Source organism: Sparus aurata, chromosome 16, assembly GCF_900880675.1.
Source record: "Sparus aurata chromosome 16, fSpaAur1.1, whole genome shotgun sequence".
Lineage (NCBI taxonomy): Eukaryota > Metazoa > Chordata > Actinopteri > Spariformes > Sparidae > Sparus > Sparus aurata.
In genome coordinates, this window is record NC_044202.1 from 5,963,065 (window position 1) to 5,981,564 (window position 18,500).

Genomic DNA, 18,500 nt, shown 5'->3' on the forward strand with positions numbered 1-18,500 from the left:
CGACTTTAAACCTCCCGACCGCTCGGCCGCCACTGTATTTAGGCTCGTTTTAGAATCATACACAACTCGTCACGATGCATTATATTTTCATAAAACATTACGTAGCACAAAAGTGAGTGAAATGTCCCTTAAATCTTCATAAAAACTCCTCTGGGAGTCCATTTCCAGAGGTCGTCTAGCTGAGGTTTATAAAAGTAAATACAGTTGGACCCGGATATGATACAGCGTTAAAAGCAGTATGACAGCCTAGTGTTCCTCTTAAAACTGTTCTGTAAAGTGCAACGTCACAATAAAGGCCTTAAGATTTTCAATAAATATTCTCTGTGCAACACTTGCACACATACTGTCGAGCAGTCCCACTGGGTTTGTGCTGGATGAGATGAGTAGGAGGAACAGTGTTCAGTCTGGACTGTTATTTTTTTTTTTGGCAGAGTGCAGGTTTTATGGAGTATGTTGGTTGTGTAACATGGCCGACTTTTTCCCAAATGTTACGCCTGTGGCTTTAAGCTTCTGTCCCCTTCCAGCCAGTATTCTTCAGTCTGCATCTCTGTGAGTCGAGACACCGTCCTCTGGAAGGCGAACCTCTCCTCCTCTCCGCTGAAGATGGCCAGACTGCTCGCTTCATCCTGTCGAAAACACACACTAAAAGCTGAATATGCTGAAACTTGCATCAATCGATTTAATACACTCATCTTTACATTAGGGCCGCAACTAACTATTACTTTCACCATCGCTGCGGATTGTTGTCATGATTAATCGATTATGTTTTGGCGTATAAAATGTGAACAATTCTCATCACAATTTCCAAGAACCCAAAGTGACGTCTTCAGATTGATTCTTCTGTCCAACCAACAGTTGAAACTCTTTATTTACTCTCATAAATGACAAAGAAAAGCAGCAAATGTTTGACATTTCTACTTGAAAAATGACAAAGCTCATTAATGCATTATTAAAATAGTTGGTGATTAATGTTGTAGTTGTGTAGCTTTACGTTAGATTACATCAGATTATCTTAAACCTTTAGTATTCACATGTTTCACAGATCTTTTTCACTCTCCAGTATTCAGAATTTGATCCATATAATTTCTACGTTTCATGTTTTTCTCTTGAGGATTTTTGGTCAAATAGTTCCTGAGAAACATTCCCTTTTTTTTAGGGCATTTTATCAGACGGTGCTAGTCGAGAGGTAACAGGAAATGAAGCTGACAGAGACACAACAAAGGCCCCCAGATGAGCTTGAACTGGAGATGTTGGGAGTAGCTGAAGCTAAACGTGTTGTTGAAGTTGGTGCAGAAGCTTGAAGGTGTAAATAATATGACGGACCAGGTGTACGGAGCCAGTTCACTTACTGCAGCAACACTGTTTTACTGTGAATCTCCTGAAATGTTTTGTGGACTATGAAACTTATCACACCTGAGTTTCCATCAACATGGGGGTGAGTATATCGCGACGGTACTCTCATTTTTTAGTGAACTTATCCTTTAACACTGAGAGACTAAAGCGCTCACTATAAATACAATGCAACTCATGTATCCACACAACTATTTATTCAGTCCAAAATGAGATCTAATGGATTTATAACCGTACTTCAGTCGGTAATATACTGACGCACATGTAAAGACGAACAAAAGTGTAACACACTGTCAGATGTGTGTTTTAAACTCGAGTCACCAACAGCCGACAGCCTCAGCCAGCTTAATAATCAACGTTTTACGACCTGGAGGACACACCCAACGTGAAAAACTGGTTTAGCTGGGAAAACAGTCGGCGCTCTCACCCTTTTCAGCCCCAGATCGTCCATCAGGATGTGACTCTCGTCGTGACCGTGATCACCGTCGAGTATGAAAACATCCTCCAGCGGACGGTCTGCAAGAATCACCACCCGCACCTGCAACACGATTAAAATAATCATTTAAATCCCGAACAAAAAGCTGAAGTTCGGTGTTTGAGTGTAGGTCGAGTAAGCGTGCAGATAACAGCCGTGTACCTTGTGGTCGTAGAGAGCGTCCACCAGTGTTATGAGCCGCCTGGCTTGAGTTTTCTTGTTCAGCGTCAGCTGAGGAATGTGTCGGATAAAGATGGTGTCAAACAGTCGTGACATCTCCAGGTAGTCACTGGCCCCTAAAGGCTGAATTCAAACACAATAAATGGTGTGTATTAACTTCTTTGTTGTATGTGCCGCATATTTGATATTCCCAGAGACTGAATTAAACCACACTTTGTCTGTAAATGCTTGTTTATTAGAAACCTGCAGCTTTATGAGTTTCTCCTGACTTCTGTTTCTTTGGGTTGCTTCAGCCACCTGTGAGCGAATCATTTCAACAACACAGCCCAAACTGTTCAAACCTGTTTCACTTTGCTTTAGCGTCTGGTTGAGATCCAAACTCTTTCAACAGACACCAAAACAGACCGAGGCTGAATTACAGGAACAGGTGTGTGAAATGATCGCGATCAAGGTAAAAGTAGCCGTGAAAATTCCATTGAACAATATCAGCTTCGGTGTCTTAAAGAGATCATGTTGATGTTTGTCTATGAAGCTTACTGTATAAGGAAATGTTAAGGCAACAGGTAGTGTAGCCGGATCATGTGAGCAGTGTGTAGATATCACAATACATTCAAAACTCAGGGTTCGTACACTTTTTTCAAGGTCAAATTCAAGCACTTTTCAAGCACTTTTAAGGGTCATTTTTAAGATTTTCCAGCACCTTATTGCTGGGGTGAAATACGTATCTAAGGGAATATATATACTTGTGATTTTTTTTCTTCACTTTTTATCACAGCTACGTACATTGTATCATGCAGTAAACATCTAAAATTATATTTTATAATAGCAAAAACTTCAGAAATTAATTATCCAGTCTGATCCCAATTTTGTGAAAGACACAGAGTTATAATGTCAAGCACTTTCAAGCACTTAAACTAAAATCCAAGCACTTTTCAGACCTTGAAAACATAACATTGAAATTCAAGCACTTTCAAGGATTTCAAGAACCCTTTACGAACCCTGAAAACTACTTGCAGGTTTGTATGTTCAATAAGTAAAATCTGAAATCCCTGGGACAAACCAAGCATGTCCAGACTGCTGCAGTGTACGCAGTTATCCTGAACTTGGAGGTTAACTTAGTTTTAAAATTGGATGTTCAGTACAAAGACACGATTATGTCATCGTATCGACCGTAAAGTCCTGGAGAAGCAGAGTGGGAGTTTCTGGCAGAACTTCACCTACACCCAGGGTTTAAGATGAAGAGAAAGTCTAAAAAAGTATGTGTTTCACGATGACCCAGACGAAGGTCACATGCCAAAACACTTTGGTTTAACAACAAAGTCGTTCTGTAAGTGTTGCTAGAGTTTTGACCTCACCATATCCATAAATTATTTAGCCGTGCAACTAACAACACAGGCTTGGAAGCTCGGAGCATAAAAGAACCAGATCCAGATGAGCGGGTTAACGGAACTGGGCTCAGCTGCCTCTCAGTGAACATGGCTGAACCATGTTTTACGTATTGCACTTTTAACGAGGGAACAGTCTGAGAGACTCACTCTGTCACACAGCTCCTCAAACGTACAGTCGGCGATGGTCCCGCATGCTTTGTTCAGACGCACTTTCCTGTTGAGAACATTCAGAACTCTTGGTCGTGTTACTGCGGAGAAAGACAGGACAGTAAGGGCAGCACATGATGATACAATTATTACATCATGGAGGTTAAACCTAATTACATGCCAGCTACATAATAACATTAAAAGTCCACTTACTGTCATTTTGTTTAAAAGCCAGCTCATCAAACATCTTGTCTAGTGTTGCTTCCACGTCGGGCTCACTGGAGCTGCAGGTCATGAAACATGGAAACATTGAAAACACACAACATGAAAACAACAGATCAAAATCTGGCATACGATGAGTGTGACTGGATTACTTACAGGAAGAAGAGTTTTCCTGCGGACGGTCTGTTCCTCCTGCGGTAATCGATCCCAGAATCCAGGCGAAGAGTGTGGCAATATTTCTGCACGTGAGACACAAATGATTACAATAAAAAGACATTTTAATATCGTTGTCTCTTAACATACTGTACATCTCCTTTCTTTCTCTTCTTCCCTCTTTCTTCTTCTTTCAAGCTAAAGAATACAGTGAGCATAATGAATGAATGAAAACATCTTTCTTACCTGCAACACAGCGATAAAGGGCACAAAGTTCACTCTCTGCAGCCCGTTTTTATACAAGTCTGAAGGGACAAAGGGCCGTAAGTTAAAATCACTTTTGCTTCAATGTCCTCTGTTGATTTAATAACCTTTCTATTGACTCTCTGAAACTTTTGTGGACACAAAAACGGAAACTTAATGTTCTCTTGAATCAAATGATGTATGGCGCTTGATGCCGGCTGCTAGAATAGAGTAGGCGAAACAAAACAAGTACAGGAGAGTCAGCTGCCCCCAAAAACTGTCCGAGGCCTTTGAGGTTTGAATGTATGCATTGAAAATCATCATCGTTGACACTTCATAGAGACACACTGTTCATGACCACAATTCATAAAGGATAAACTGAATCCAATCAACGCTGACATACTGAGGATGTCTAAACTATCTTGACGCACACTAACTCAATCTGAGGGACCACGGGAAAGGTACCACTTCAGTAAATTCTACCACCAGGCGATACAGGATGTAGATCAAAGAAATAACATGTTGAGATCAGTTCTGAATAAAACAACAGCGTGATTCACAAGGCACTGAGGCAGACAGAAATATTGAGGGTATGTTATGACACTTACGTACCTTCGGGGGGACGATTAGAAGTGGCCACAACGACGACACCTTTCATAAACAGATTCTCAAAAAGCTGCTTGAGGATCATGGCATCAGCGATATCAGTCACCTGAAATGTATGTTACAAATAAATAAAAAAGAACAACACTACCTAGGTTAAATGATAAGATTCCACTACGGGTACTGTCATCAAAATGTCTTTACCTGAAACTCATCAAAGCACAGAAGACACGCCTCCTCGCTGATCTCTTCAGCAACAGGAGCGATGGGGTCGTAGGCTTTGGCCATTTTGCCTGCTTTCCTCTTTGGCATACTCTGTTTCAACCGATGAATCCCTGAAGAACAAAACAAAAGCATACATTTAGACTTCTTGGCCCTGCAGAATAAGAGCAAAAATATTAAACCCGAATACTAGAACTACTGCATGAACTGTGAAGCAGAAACCTCCACATATAATAAATGTCTATAATTTTAGTTTGGGGTAAAACTGTTTGCAAAATTTGAAGTTGGACTGAATAAATATTGCTGTATGTCTATATAAAGTTTTATTTGACCTTAGAAAAGAATAATATTGAAGACTTGGAAAAGAAAGACTGTAGATCTACTGGGCACTGAGTTACATTTGAGACTTTATGTAAATACCAGACACATATGAACTGCTTTGTCAGCAGTAAGCATATACAGCAACATGTCGGCAGTGCCTTAAATAAAGGACTAAAACAGGAAGTATAAGCTCAGTTAAACAACCACAGCACTGCCTTGTTCTATAAATGTTAAATATAGATTGTTCTGAAGTTTTGGTTTCACACCAGAACTGACATGACGCCGTTATCTTCCAGTACAATGAAATATAAGTTCCCCTTTACTGAAACATATTTAAATCCTTTCAGAATAAAATACTGACATGTATAGGAGAGTATGGAGGCTTGATTTTCTTTGTTATAAATGTAGGTCATGTGTTAAATGTAATGGAAAATGCACTGAGCTGTTGATATGCAAATATTAACCATGATGCACGGCGTCGCGGATGCCAAAGCACCGTGCATGGAGCTGCTGTTTCAGTCTGTAACCATTGACAGGTGGTTGCATGAGAAGTTAATGATTAATAAATGAATGAGTGAACAGAACTCAGCCAAGAGACAGCGTTGCACTTTGCTGGCGACAATTCTGCCTGCAAAGAAAATGCCGTACTCTTCAAGTTGACTAGATGTCAAGAAGTAAATTAATCACAACATTTCAAAATTCTCTCACTCTAGCTTCTCATATGTGAATAGTTTGTAGTTTGTTTCCTCCTCCCTGACAGCGAACTGAATATCTTCCAGTTGTGAACAAAACAAGACATTTGAAGATGTCATCTCGGGCTTTGAGAAACGCTGATCAATATTTTATAGACCAAACAACTGATCGATTAAGGTACAAACACGGATCAGAACTCACTTTTGTGCACGTCCAACATAAAGCCGTGGAAATGAACCCTCTTCTTCTTTTCAGTCTCAACATATGAATAGAACATGTCCATCACCATCGTTTTTCCTGTGCCTGAAACAATAAATAAACACGCGAGTTCAGAGAAAAAAGTACGACAGAGAAATTAGATGCATGTTAGAAACTCTGAGGCAGATATCTCTTACCAACATCACCGAAGATGTAGTAACCTTTTGGAGGCTTCGGTTTAGTGAAGAACTGAAACACAGAAAGGCAGAAATGTTTTTTCCAAAATGAATTCTGCATATAAGAACTTTTTTTTTTATCTTCAGTTAGTAAAATAATAATACTTACTGTTTACAGATACGCTGACATTTCTACTGTGCCTATTTTATGTACTGTGTAGCTTTGCTAGCGTCTTTGATATCTCCCCCACTAAACATTTCCGTTTAACTGATAGTTTTGGAGGAACTCAAGCTGTCAGTTTCTTTAACAGATAAATTCGGTCTCCAACGTAACTTTAGTGAAAGTTTTGTTATCAATAAGATATGACCGCAGCAAACATATATGAATTGGACGTACACAACGTCAAATAACATGTCGTTCTGATGTTTGATGTCGGGGTTTTCTACCTGAAAGATTTGTAAACAGACATTGTGATCTACGCTGGTGAATTTTTTGATTTTGGGCGATTTCGCTTCCAGAAAATGTTGTCAATCAGACTGAAAACCAATGTATGCATTAAGATTTTTATTTAGCTTCAGATTTCTCGACATTTAAATGAGTGCATATTAAATTACATAGCTCAATTTACATACCTTAATATAAAATATCGATACATTTCAACTTAAACTGTATGAAATACTGTAAAACATATCTTTTAAAGTACTTTTTTTTTCTACCAAAATTAGTTGGTTTTTTTTCAGACTCTGGACTTGAAATCTCCACTTCAGTAGCACTTTCATACACCAAACTTCAAAGTTGTATTCCTGTCTACATTCCGGATGTTTTTACAGAAGGGTTTGATTATATATCTTTCACAGCCTGATTTATTCCTGTTTCATTGTAATATCCATCAGTTACCCATTTTCACCTGTAGTGTTTCCCCCTATGTAAAAGGATGTAAACAACAGTAATGATGGGGTGTTTTTCCTCTACCTTAGAGAAGATGGATGTGGGTGTGTTGCTGTATCCTCTCAGTGTTTTGCGGAGCTGGTCCAGGGTCTGCAGCACCGCTTTCTGGTGCTCATCCTCCCGCAGTGACCCGTCTCTGATCAGCCCGTTGTAGTGATCCAGAGGGCCGCTGAACCCGGCGGCGCTCACACCGCTCTCCTCCGCCGCCTGCTGGGCTTTCACCGAGTAACCTTTGGTAGGATGACAACAAAGACAGAAACGGCACGTTAACTCTTTTATTTACATTTGGACTTGCATTTAAAGGAGTTTACTGATGTGTAAAGTTGTGGTAATGTTGTTGTTGTGGCCAGAAACCAAAGGTTAGCAAGTGAGAGCTAGTTTGACAGCTGTCGGAGCTGGACACAATCAGCGAATATATAAAAAAGGTAAGTTTCCACACAGGCTTTAATATCTGTCGTAAACTAGGTTAACTTTAAAAGAGAATAAGCTAAAGTAAAAACGGATTTAAAGTAAGGTTAGAGCTAGCTACATCGACTTTACAGTAACGTTGCAAAATACGCATTTTAACACTTTCACCATCAACACGACTCACCAAAAACTCTTCTCACCTCGTCTGCAGAGCTCTGTCAAAGATTTTAGCAGCCTTTTAGAGGAATATTGCTCTGTTAAAAGGCACCGAAAGCCCAGAGAAGCTGAGGGTGACATCTTTACCGACAGCGGTATGCACGCCGCCATCTTGGTTTCAAATGTCATCAACATAACTTTATTGATAAATACAAAACATACAGATTCGCGTGCCGGTTTTAGCCAGCAGGGGGCGGGGTTTCGTTCAGTTTCACGATCCTGGATTTTATTCTAATGTTTATTCTAAGGATTATCATAATATCAGGCATATACTGTATTATTGTAATGGTAAAATGAAGAATGGTTATATTAAAGTATGTTGTTATTGTGCTGATAGATTCAAAGCAAGACTGTCAACAACAACATCAAAGTGCTTTATATAGGACAGAAAAGGTATTCAATGATAACAGCGATATCTTCAAATATGGCAGGTTTTGCTGCCCCCTCCTGCACTGGATATTATTTGTTATCCTTATTATTTTGTGTGTTTTTTTAAATCGTGCAAAAATAAATAATTAAAAAATAGAATAACTATAAGGTAAAATAGATTATAAAACACAAGATAGAATTTAATAAAAGAGATTAAACAGGAGAATGATTTACAGTTCAGTTGAGGATGCGAATGAAAATTAAGATTGTATTAATTATTTTTATTTATTTGAAGTCAAAGGCATGTAGAGTCATAAAAGCATGTATGTGTAGGCGTGTCTTTATTTTATTTATTTCTTTTTAACCTTATTTTCCTTCTTTGTATTTTATCCCAAGTAGAGCTTATTAAATTAGCTGACGTGCAAAAGAAACTGCCCATTTTTGATAATCGCATAATTGTTTAATTCAAAGCAAATATGCAAACTATTTTCTGGTTCCAGGTTCTTAAACGGAAGGATTTGCCGCTTGATTCAATATAATATGATTGCAAACTGAACAGTATTTAGACAATTGAAGACCTTTATTGTTGGCAATTTTTAAAGCCTTTTGGTCTTCTTAATATTTTATTACTCTAAACAGTCAATAATAGATGGTTAAATCAATAAAACGAATACAGTTGAAGTCTTAATCTGAACCTTGCACAATACACACACTACACCTGATTTGGCATGATGTAGATTAATGACTGCACCCACTGGTGTCTCTGTATAAAGAACAAAATGAATGCCCCATGCTGTTAATTTAGGCTAAATTTAGAACGTATACGCCGTGTCCAAGTTATGAGATACTGCGATGGAAACACTACAATGACATGTTGTGTTTCATGTGGCAGATATAAAGGGTGGCAGAGAAACTAAACGTATGCAAATCACTGAAATGAAAACACAAAAACGGTTAAACCTTCCCATGCACAACACAGGGATAACACAAATTATATTAAAATGGCTGTGATGAAATTAATTTACATATAATATAGTGCATTTGTGATATATATTCACATTTTGTCTATATTAGTATGTCATAAGACTGTTCTTTTTAATGATTGTGGCTATCTTTAAATGAAAAATGAATAAAAAGAGAGAGATTTTCAATCCAAACTCAAATATATTCAGCTTACTATCATATCTGATAAAAAAAAAAGAAACATCAGCTCCTCATATTTTAGAAGATTTAACCTGGATTTGTTTGGTATTTTTCTTTAAAAAAAAATGATTAAAATGATCATCAAATTACAAAAATCGCTGCTTATTATTTTTTTGTCGATCGTCTCCTTAATTGACCGCCTCTAAATACATCATTTCTTAATTATGGATCAAAATCCATACAGTATACGCAACATTTGCACACGCTGGAGAGCTGCTGCAGAAACCCAGAAAAATAACATTCATATTTTGAGACTTCCCGATGAATATTCTCATCATAATGAACAGCAGAAACTCTGTCCCCCGCTCTAATTATACCTCCACAGCTCTGAGCAGACCAAACATGGCAGACGACCGAAAGGGTGTTACAGGGCTTACGGGCTTGTTGCCATGACAACAGAGGAGCCATCCACCCCCTCCCCTCCCAGCCTCTCTTTAATGCACACACACACACACTGTCACTCTCTCTCTGTCTGTCTGCCTCTGTTGTACACACACACACACACACACACACACATATACAGTATTACAGTGGAATCCGCCTTGCTTTGAGATCCGTGCTCTGCTACAGGAAGCAGGAAAAAAATATAGGAAGCGCAGCCAGGAGCGTAGGGGGACACTCCACATCTGTTTTGGATGGTGAGTGCCTGCTGACCGGTTATTGTTTGTTTACATGCTGCATCCTTTGACAAATCTGCTTATAAATGAGATCCACCATGGCGGTTTTAAATCGCTGCTTCTCGCCGTCGGCTCTGCTGCAGGATGGGAGAAGTGCCACATGGTTTGTTTTCCCTCGAGCTGCCTCTATTTTATCATTTCTTTTAAAGATTAGGGTGGAAGCTGTCACCGTAATGGTAATTCATAGCTGGGTAGCCATGGTGAAGTCAATTTCCCCCCCCCCCCCCCCCCCTCCCCCCCCTCCTCCCTCCCTCTGCCACTGCTGAATGCATTAGTCTAATGAGATGTCTGCAGCCTGTGTGCCGAGCAGCAGCAGCAGCGGCAGCGGCAGCAGTGGCAGCAGTAGCAGCAGTAGCAGTGGTGTGTTAACCAAAAAGGGACGAGGAAAAAGCCACACACAGCGAGAGCAAGATGGCTTTCCCTGCATTGTTAGGAATTTAGCTTCGTGGTCACCTTTAGGCTCCTGGGATTTAAGACAAAAGGGGCTCGGCTCTCGGGCTTTCACAATAGAAGACAGCAGGTAATAGACACCCCCATCCTCCTCCTCTCTCCCTCTCTCAGGTTTATTGGTGTGTTATCAGTGCAGGATGGAGGTGCTGTTTCCCCCCACGGCTCATGCATGGCTGCCTTTTGTGTTGTTTGATTATTATGGTGCTCTCCTCTCCTCTCCTCTCCTCTCCTCACCGCATAGCTCAGCTGTGAATTTCTGCAGCCCCTCTCTGTGTTTGGATGTTGCTGTCTCTGCCAAGAGCCATTCTGCTTCCTCTAAAATTGATGGCTGCTCCTAAATGTGTAGCTGCTGACGAGGAGGATTCGTGTGCGGGGCGAAAAAAAAGTGCAAAGTTGCCTTGCATCTCCGTAGCCCGAGCTCAACGGTTTTGTTTCCTTTGTCTCCAGCTCCAAATGAGTGTACCTGCAGCGACGGCACAGAAATCAGACGGCAACAACAACAACAGTGAGATGCAATCAGCTGCAGTGGCTCCCTCCTCCTTCCTCCCCAGCCAGTCGGGGAAGATACCGGGCAGGAAGAGAGGGAGACCCCCGCTCCGCAATGTCGCCAAGATGGATTTTCCGAACCGTTACCCCGAGTCGCTCCCTCCGCTCAAAGTGCCGAAGAAGAGGGGGAGAAAGCCGGGCTTCAAGGTCAGCCTCTAGAGGGGGGAAGGCGAGGGGATGTTGTCTGGGAGTGCAGTGTGTTTAAAAATGCATGTGTACACAGAAAGGCACAGACACGCAGGCTCCATGCCCTTCAGAATTTGTGGGACCCCAGTGTAACAGAGAGAGACTTAACATCTGTGATCTGCTGTAGTTGAACATCAGGAAAAGGGGGATGTCATTATTGTAAACATGTCACACAAAGTAACAGAAAAACTACAGATTTGGGGGGTCTGGATTATTCCACCATTCCCCTCCCGACACGATTCGGTAAATAAATGACATGCCTGAATGTTAAAACTTCTTCCTCTGCAGCTCAAACCGAGGATGGTGATGACACCGTTGGCCATCTCTCCGCCCAGCAGCACCCCTGAGCCCGACATGAGCTCCATTCCTCAGGATGCCGCCACCATCCCCCACTCTGCCACGCCCCAGGTGCTCACAGGTAGGACACAAAACACTCTAAACCCCAGCGCGAGACGCGTCAACGGCCGCTTTTTTTAAAGACACTTTCCCTCCGTCCGTGTTTTCAGTCTGTATCTACATCAACAAGCAGGCCAACACGGGCCCCAACCTGGACAGGAAGAAGATCCAGCAGCTCCCCGATCACTTCGGACCCGACCGGCCCTCCGTGGTGCTGCAGCAGGCCGTCCAAGGCTGCATCGACAGCGCCTTCCAGCAGAAAACAGTGTTCACCCTCCTCACACAAGGCTACGGGGGAGAAAAAATATCAGGTGTTGTACAAAGACCTCCCTCAGGTGTTGCTTTCTATTTGTTCAGTAGCTTTTTTTCGTAACCACTTCACCCGAGGTGGTGCTGAGTAGAAAATCTCGTATGCATGCTTAAAGAATCGCCTCTAAACGGCGGCGTTGTCCCCTGTTCTGCTCCTCCAGCCACGTTTGACGGGAAGCAGCACCTTCTCAGCCTCCCCGTGGTGAACAGCATCGACTATGTGCTTCGTTTTCTGAAGAAGCTCTGCCGCAGCTTGCACTGTGAAAACCTCTTCAGTGATCAGCCCATCACCCAGCACAGTGGTGGCTCCTACCAATCAGATGGTACTTGTCTAATAGAAGCTGCTATGCTGATACCAACCGATTCCTTGAGCTAATTTTGACTCTTGAATCTTGTCTTTAGCTGAGACGTCTATGGCCGAGGACTACCATTTAGACCAGTCAGACGGCAAACGCTACTCCGTGGATCCTGGCGATTCTGCTTTCGGCTCCATAAGCTCGTCCTACTCGCCAAAGAACTCCTACGGGTTTCGTTCGTCGCAGCAGTTCTCCAACGGCTCGGCCTCCATGAGCATGTGCCGGCAGTCGTCCACGAGCCCGAACACGTTCCCAGAGAGCAACAGGACAGGTAGGTATTCACGGAAAGACAAATCCAAGACCGCCTCTGTGTTGGTTTGAGCTCGTGTTTTAAAAAATGTGTTCTTCCAGGAGGATATAACGCATCGTCAGAGTCCCAGGAGTCCAAGGCTCCACCCAATAAGGATCCATCCACCTGGTCCGTGGAAGACGTCGTCTGGTTCATCAGGGACGCGGATCCCCAGGCTCTCGGGCCCCATGCAGACGTCTTTAGGAAACATGTAAGTTCGCTTCTATTGTCTTTGTCAGCTGTTTCTTGCCGGTTCGTCACCAACGTCTTCCTCTCGCCTCCCTCAGGAGATCGACGGAAACGCGCTGTTGCTCCTAAAGAGCGACATGATCATGAAGTACCTCGGACTGAAGCTGGGGCCGGCCTTGAAGCTTTGCTACCACATCGACAAACTAAAGCAGACTAAGTTCTGAAAACCTTCTACCATAATTATCTTCTGCCCCCTTGAATCCAAGATCACATTTGAATCGTCAAGGTCTCTGAGCCAATGGGAAGACGGTAGGGTCGACAGGCACGTGGTGCGTCACTTCCTTTAAGATCCACAGAATTAAGATGCCACAAACGTTAATCAGCAAATAGGAAAGTACTTTCACAGAGTGTGGAATAGAAATCTAAGAGACACACAAGGGATCAAACTTGTGGGGTTAAAGGAGAATTCTGGCATCTTAATTTAATTTAAATGTGTAAATGATTCATACTCACCTAAATTTTTGGAATTGGTGAAGTAGATCACCTCATCCGGCAGCCGTGACACAGCTGCAATGTAATCCTTTGGGGCAACTACGACAGTCAAAGTCACGTTCACTAAAAATGATGTATTACCGCCTTTTAAGTGAACAATATGATGTCATAACATTATCATTCATTTGGAGTCGTGATTCTGGCCACCTGGTGAATTTAATCCCAATATTCACTCTCTTTTAGCTCAGTTTTTGGTCTCTACCTTTAGTACATTTAATGGCATATTCATTTATTTATTGACTTGTTTATTTATTTACGTATTTATTTCTGATTTTTGCAGAGAAATAGAGAGAAATATCTGTGTCTTTAGCTTCGGAACGCTGCACAAAGTTCATTAGCTAGCCGCTAACTGTGTCTGTCTGCTGTTTCTGGTGCTGAGCAGATTGTGCACAGTTGGCTTTCTCTGCTGCAGTGGAAAACAACACAGTTACAACAGCGAGAATTAATCAAAACGGTAGCTCTGAAATCTGAATGTTCAAATCTGGTTAAAAAAAAGAAAAAGAAAACACTGACGGAAGTGAAGCACCTCGTAGCCGGACTCCCCGTTGGCTCACAGGTCCACAGTCTGACGCTCTGACATCACATTTTGCTGAAGATTTCCATGATGTCATGTAGTGATAGTCACAAATTCACCCCTCTTCTTCTTCTTCTTCTTCTTCTTCTTCTCCCTCTCTCTCTTCTCTTACGTACTTCTTCTATTTTTGGCACAGATTTTGAACTAAAAACCTTCAGATTGTGGAATGCATCTGTCACACACACTCTTTAACATGACGTGATTAGAAAAAGAAGAAGGCCAGTGCAGTCTCCATCACATGTAAACTAATATATTCATCATCTGACGAGAAATGTACACCAGAAAACACTTTATACCTTACGAAAACTCTCACTTTGTCAAATCTTACTATAAAGGATCTTGTTTACTCGCTGAAAACATATCTATAACTGTACTTCAGAATGGTGCGTTGAATACTACATTGCTTTTTTGATTGAGAGATTTACTGTAGAAAAATCATTTTGATACTATTTTTTCACATTACTGTGTAACGACAAGAAAAGTAATGTTCCCATTGGATTTGTGTCATTCTTTTTTATTATAATTTATTATTTAAAAACAAAACAAAACAAGTATAACCTAAACAATACATACATAGAAAGACAGTAGCCCTCTTGTTAGTATATATAAAGAAAAACGAGAGCATTGTGGACGTGATATATTTATGTTTCGATATGCAAGATTGCTCGATGCCAATTATCTCCATAGGCTCTTCACGTGTGCGCATACAGACGTTTTTTTAACTTCATATGTTTCTATGTTTTTATCAGAGCATCAGTGTTGATACGAAAGCTTTCAAAACACACTAAACTCGTAAATGTTACACGGAGAAAAACCTGAACGGCCATGTAAATGGGTATATAATATAGTATTGCTTTTGTACGCCACTTTTGGTGTGCAGTATGCATCCTTTTTTAATCAATTAACCTTTGTAAGTGAATGCTGCTGTAAAGATATTACATGTAAGCCATGCCTAGTGAGATCAAGCTGAGGTGTTTTATTTTGAAAATCACTATGAATAAGAGTTTTAGAGACAGCTGAGCTGATCAGTACTCTATGCCGGTGCTAAAAAGTTATCTATGTATTTAACTGTTTGCCTTTGTGTTCGTGAGATGTAAAGGAAATCTTATGTGTATACTGTACTGTATGTGAGTATTAAATTAAGAAATCAAGTAATCAGAGGCTGTGCGTGTGAGTCGAACTTTTTATTTCCCTAACTTTTTGTTTTTGTGCTTAAATTCAAGCGGATCCAGATTTGGATGTGGGTCCACACGTCTGAGACTTACTTTAGCTGGGGGCCTCATCTGTGCTTCAAAACGAATGATTTAACAAAGGTGACCCACATCCACGGCGCCCAAACTGGTTCCCTCCAAGGGGTCCGTATCAGGGATCTCGTGGGGTTCTCCATAAATCAGGAACAGATTCACGTCTTTACTGTAAGATTTCACAGGTTTCAGTCCAATAACCCCGCATGTATCATAAACTCTGGGAAAACTGACACCTTACAGCCAACTTTTGGAGGCGTGCGAACAAATGCAGATCTATTTAGAGGTCCTTGGCATGAAAATATTTATCGGATCTCTCCCTTACATCATCGCCAGGATTGAGTCGCGGTGGAATATGTTGTGATTTAATCATGTCTGGATCAATATGCTCAAAAGCAACGGTGCAGAATTGAGCGGATGGGTCTTTCCTAGAATTTTACCTCAGCCCAGATTTGCTGTGTCACATGAATTAGTTTGATTATAAAGTACATAAAGCTGACCACGATATCAGCTGTGACAATAAAGGCGTTAAAGGAGTCGTTTAACGTTTTTGGACACATGCTGTCTTGCTGCGAGTGAGAGGAGAAGATTAAGACCACCCTCGCAACTGTACACCAAATATGACGCTAGAGCCAACAGCAGGTTAGCTTAGCTTAGCTTAGCATAAAGACTGGGAACAGGGGGGAACAGCTAGCCTCACTCTCAAATCAAATCAAATCAATTTTATTTATATAGCCCAAAATCTCAATCACATTGCCTCAGTGGGCTTTACAATCTGTACAGTGAACAACATCCTCTGTCCTTAGACCCTCGATTCGAGTGAGGAAAAACTTCACATGTTGATGGAAAAAAAACCTTTTAACAGGGTAAAAAAAACAATGGAAGAAACCTCAGGAAGAGCCACAGAGGAGGGATCCCTCTTCCAGGACGGACAGACATGCAATAGATGTTGCGTGTACAGAAAAGAGCAGCAATTCACAGTTTACAAGTTACATCAACAGAAGGTCGAAAGCCAACACAATCCTCTATCCTTGGTTTAAAATGCGCAAAAACTGAAGTGTAAATATCAAGCCACAGCCAGTTAGCTTAGATTAGCATAAAGACTGCAAACAGGGGGGAACAGCTAGCCTGGCTCTGTCGAAAGCCAACACAATCTTCCTATCTGAACCTCTTAAAGCACACATTATATATTTATTGGTTTAAAATCTAAAGTGTAAATATGGAGCCACAGCCAACAGCCAGTAAGCTTAGCTTAGCTTAGTTTAGCATAAAGACTAGGAACAGGGTGAAATAGCTAGCCTGGCTCTGTCCAAAGCTAACACAATCTTCCTATCTGAACCTCTTGAAGCTCACATTATATATATTTTTTGGTTTAAAAACTGAAGTGTAAATATGCAGCCGCAGCCATTTAGCTTAGCTTAGCATAAAGACTGCAAACAGGGGGAAACAGCTAGCCTGGCTCTGTCCAAAGCTAACACAATCTTCCTATCCGAACCTCTTAAAGCTCACATTATATATATATTGTGGTTTAAAAATTGAAGTGTAAATATGCAGCCGCAGCCATTTAGCTTAGCTTAGCACAAAGACTGCAAACAGGGGGGAACAGCTAGCCTGGCTCTGTCCAAAGCTAACACAATCTTCCTATCCGAACCTCTTAAAGCTCACATTATATATATTTTTTGGTTTAAAAACTGATGTGTAAATATGGAGCCACAGCCGTTTAGCTTAGCTTAGCATAAAGACTGCAAACAGGGGGAAACAGCTAGCCTGGCTCTGTCCAAAGCTAACACAATCTTCCTATCCGAACCTCTTAAAGCTCACATTATATATATATATTTTGGTTTAAAAATTTAAGTGTAAATATGCAGCCGCAGCCATTTAGCTTAGCTTAGCATAAAGACTGCAAACAGGGGGGAACAGCTAGCCTGGCTCTGTCCAAAGCTAACACAATCTTCCTATCCAAACCTCTTAAAGCTCACATTATATATATTTTTTGGTTTAAAAACTGAAGTGTAAATATGGAGCCACAGCCGTTTAGCTTAGCTTAGCATAAAGACTGCAAACAGGGGGAAACAGCTAGCATGGCTCTCTTTCTTCAGAGCCAGTATGAACAGCTGCAGAGATCATTTCTCCTTCACTCTACAAATGGACATTATTATATATTGTTAGAAGGAAGTCTAAAATGGTGTTCGCCGACCCTAATACGCAATTTCAATATTTATGATATATTCAAACCTGACCAAAAATGAATGAAGGACTCAGCATTTTCCCACATGAATGTTTTGTCCTCACAGTGTGAAGAAAGAGCACGGGATTAACTCTTGACCTTGAGGACGCACATGAAAACGGCCCCAAGGGAAACGGCTGAAAGCTCAGTGAATAGTCAGTAATTAGCATAAATACTAAAGCATTGAAGCATTCATGCAGGGAGATGAAACATACAGATCATAGGAAACTTAGGACGGCTGAATTCCATTTATTAATTTATTTTTAACAGAGGAGCGATAGAAAAGCATCCTGACTGGAAACAACACAAACCGGCCTGGTTGGATCACCTCAATACCAAACGTATGCAAATAAAGATGAGAAGAGAAATATCAACAATGTGACTTTTATTTAATTTTGTGTATTTCATTTCACTCGATACTACAGTGATGATGTGTGAGACTTGTACAGACTTGTATATATTTGATTTATATAAAAATTGATATCCTGTCAGTAATCCCCTCTTCTGCTGGATGCATGTGTAATCTAAATACATCTTTTTTTCTGGAACTTTACCAGAACACAGTCATATCCTGATTATGTAATGTATTTCATGTATTACTCTCCAAGCCTGCCTACTGAGCATCACACTCTGTTCACCCTGCTGTCATCTGACAAGAGATGCAGAAGTATCTGCTGCTGTACCACCAGACTACAGAGTCTCCTGAAGTCTTCCTCCACACTCTGACGTGAACAGTTTACTATTCACGAGTCGATATTGTTCCCCAGACCTGGTTTTACCAATTTAACACCACAATTCTTCTTAATGCCGCATTTAATGACCATGTGCCTCAAATATTCCCCTCCGATTGATTCTGATTCCTGATTAGTTCCAGTGGCTGATCAGGAATCACACATTTCCCAGCACGATATTGCTATCCGTCAGTAACCCCCTTTTTGACGGGATGCATTAGTAATCTAATTACATCGTTTGTCTGTAACTTTACCAGA

General features: G+C 41.1%; 2 protein-coding genes across 6 annotated transcripts; one reads left to right on the plus strand and one right to left on the minus strand.

Annotated features, from left to right (window-relative positions):
* Positions 1-4: 4 nt before the first annotated feature.
* On the minus strand, positions 5-8,073 carry afg1la (AFG1 like ATPase a). The gene is made up of 13 exons (XM_030443701.1): positions 7,929-8,073; positions 7,345-7,550; positions 6,393-6,444; positions 6,199-6,300; positions 4,966-5,096; positions 4,771-4,870; positions 4,162-4,220; positions 3,919-4,001; positions 3,754-3,824; positions 3,541-3,641; positions 1,988-2,128; positions 1,778-1,888; positions 5-626 (listed from the first exon to the last, which is right to left on the minus strand). The coding sequence occupies exons 1-13, from the start codon at positions 8,071-8,073 to the stop codon at positions 489-491; spliced, it is 1,440 nt and encodes a 479-aa protein (XP_030299561.1). The 3' UTR covers positions 5-488.
* On the plus strand, positions 7,483-15,201 carry LOC115597613 (sex comb on midleg-like protein 4). 5 transcript variants are annotated; one of them, XM_030443702.1, is made up of 8 exons: positions 7,483-7,581; positions 11,091-11,336; positions 11,664-11,793; positions 11,882-12,106; positions 12,242-12,403; positions 12,483-12,707; positions 12,788-12,936; positions 13,013-15,201. In XM_030443702.1, the coding sequence occupies exons 1-8, from the start codon at positions 7,561-7,563 to the stop codon at positions 13,136-13,138; spliced, it is 1,284 nt and encodes a 427-aa protein (XP_030299562.1). In that variant the 5' UTR covers positions 7,483-7,560; the 3' UTR covers positions 13,139-15,201. The 5 variants fall into 5 exon arrangements, with proteins under 5 accessions (XP_030299562.1, XP_030299564.1, XP_030299567.1 ...); XM_030443704.1 differs by having other exon boundaries at positions 11,882-12,082; XM_030443707.1 differs by lacking the exon at positions 7,483-7,581 and adding an exon at positions 7,604-7,745.
* The last annotated feature ends 3,299 nt before the right edge of the window (positions 15,202-18,500 follow it).

Bases quoted from the DNA above. Each gene is read 5' to 3' on its own strand.
- LOC115597613 (XM_030443702.1), top strand. From the start codon at position 7,561: ATGACAACAAAGACAGAAACG. The intron at 11,337-11,663 runs GTCAGCCTCTAG...CTTCCTCTGCAG, and splicing joins GGAGAAAGCCGGGCTTCAAG to CTCAAACCGAGGATGGTGAT. The intron at 11,794-11,881 runs GTAGGACACAAA...CCGTGTTTTCAG, and splicing joins CACGCCCCAGGTGCTCACAG to TCTGTATCTACATCAACAAG.
- afg1la (XM_030443701.1), bottom strand. From the start codon at position 8,073: ATGACATTTGAAACCAAGATGGCGGCGTGCATACCGCTGTCGGTAAAG. The intron at 7,551-7,928 runs GTGAGAAGAGTT...ATCCTACCAAAG, and splicing joins GACAGAGCTCTGCAGACGAG to GTTACTCGGTGAAAGCCCAG. The intron at 1,889-1,987 runs GTACACGGCTGT...ATCGTGTTGCAG, and splicing joins ACGCTCTCTACGACCACAAG to GTGCGGGTGGTGATTCTTGC.